A 1,754-nucleotide genomic window follows, 5' to 3' on the forward strand; every position below is an offset into this window, starting at 1 on the left:
CCTCTCATGATCTTTATGTAAAGATGAGCTAAAAGTATTATTAATGAGAAAACAGATCAGACTAGAAAAACACTTGCAGAGAGCTATGGCAATTATTGAGAGAGCTGTCTTCTTATCAATTATTTTATACAAGGAAAACAGAAAAAGCATAAAGGATGAGTTAGAAGGAATGAAAAAAAATATATATAAAAAACTATTAATAATACAATCTCCTTTTCTTGCTTTACACATATCATTATGCCAAACACTTACCAATAGCGGAGAGTGAGGCAATAGGTTTGCGTGTTTCCCGCGTGTCCCAAATGTGGACAAAGGTGTCTATAGAGCAAGTTACTAGTAGATGAGGATCAAAACGGTGCCAGTTGATGTCTGTTATAGTTCTTGTGTGGGCTCGCAGAGTTGTCATACCATTCAAGCTTCCCTCCGTCCACTGGCATATCTCAGCTTTTTCCCCTGACTGTTAAAGACAGTTGTGGATGTAAAAATAAGCAAGTAATGATTCTTTCAGTCATATCATATGGCACTGAGATTCTAAAACCTTCTAATGTAATATAAGAAATGTGAGAAATGTAATCCTAACACTCAAAGAAAAAGCCTAAAAATTTTCTCCCCTTCAATAACCTAAACAATGCTGAAATACAACTTACAGCAATCACAAAGGTGTGTCCCAGAGCTTGCTTGGGGTTCCACTCTGCTGCTGTAACATCATACTTTTGTTGTGTTCTGTTGACCCTCTTGACGATTTCTAAGGGTTTGTCCAGCGAGATGAGTGCTAGGTTACGTCTCCTGAAAAAAAAGTTTTATAAAAATTATAAAAAAGAAATTTTCTCTTTTATTTTACTAAAATCTAGAGTATATAAAATCCCTTGCAAGAAATTTACAATCACTTAACTCCGTAAGTCCAAAGAGCTCAACCAAGTGTTTTTGTATTTCAGACATTCAATGAAATTTGACTGAATTGAGAATAGCCTCTCAAAAGCCAGGGGGCTGGGTTAGAACTTTTTTTTTTTTTTTCTATCAATAGAAGGTAAGGAAGGAGGTAATTCTGATACTGTTTGGCAAGTTTCCTCCAACTATGCCCTCCTGAATCCCTTTGTAAAATTGACAAAAGTGACAATCTTTACCTTGACATTGCCAGAAACATGAGAACAAAGCATGAATTGCCAAATATTGCAACTAGACACATTTCTCAAAGCCTTCAATTACCTTGAAAATGTACTTTCATGATTATTCATCTACTACTACGATAATAAATAAATAAGCCTCATCAGTTCTAATACTCTGTTTGGTAACACAGGGGTGCAGGTTGTCACTTTTGACCATCAGTGTACCCCTTCATCTCCTTGAACCAATATGAATTCTCGTTATGTACAGACCATACAGTTCCAACAAAAAAAACTTATTTCCTATACTCACTGTACCCCCTTGTTTCCTAAAAACAATCATACCAAAAGTGTTATTCCTGCCTTTTTTTTTTTTTTTTAGCAAAGTACTAAATATAAATTAGGATTTTCCTAATGGGGCATGAACATCCCCTCCTCTCAACCCCACAAACCCATATCCCCTTTCCATTATGCCCTTTCTAACAACATTACATTTCACATACTTGTCTCATGGTTTCTTACTCTCTTTTTATTAAATATAAATTTCTAGAGTGAGGACGTGACAAGACTTTCAGAACCAGCCTAAAGGCTGAAGTGACAATTAACATGAATTTTACTGAAAAACACAAAAAACAAAAAAACTTTTATTCC

General features: G+C 35.2%; 1 protein-coding gene across 1 annotated transcript in view; it reads right to left on the minus strand.

Annotated features, from left to right (window-relative positions):
- LOC119582001 overlaps window positions 1–1,754 on the minus strand; it is a gene marked incomplete in the record, with an annotated part of 18,728 nt that overhangs the window by 12,476 nt on the left and 4,498 nt on the right. Inside the window, 2 exon segments of the mRNA XM_037930196.1 lie at window positions 253–457; window positions 648–786. Of these exon segments, the coding sequence (XP_037786124.1) occupies window positions 253–457; window positions 648–786 (344 nt within the window).

The sequence above is a fragment of the Penaeus monodon genome, chromosome 15, assembly GCF_015228065.2.
Source record: "Penaeus monodon isolate SGIC_2016 chromosome 15, NSTDA_Pmon_1, whole genome shotgun sequence".
Lineage (NCBI taxonomy): Eukaryota > Metazoa > Arthropoda > Malacostraca > Decapoda > Penaeidae > Penaeus > Penaeus monodon.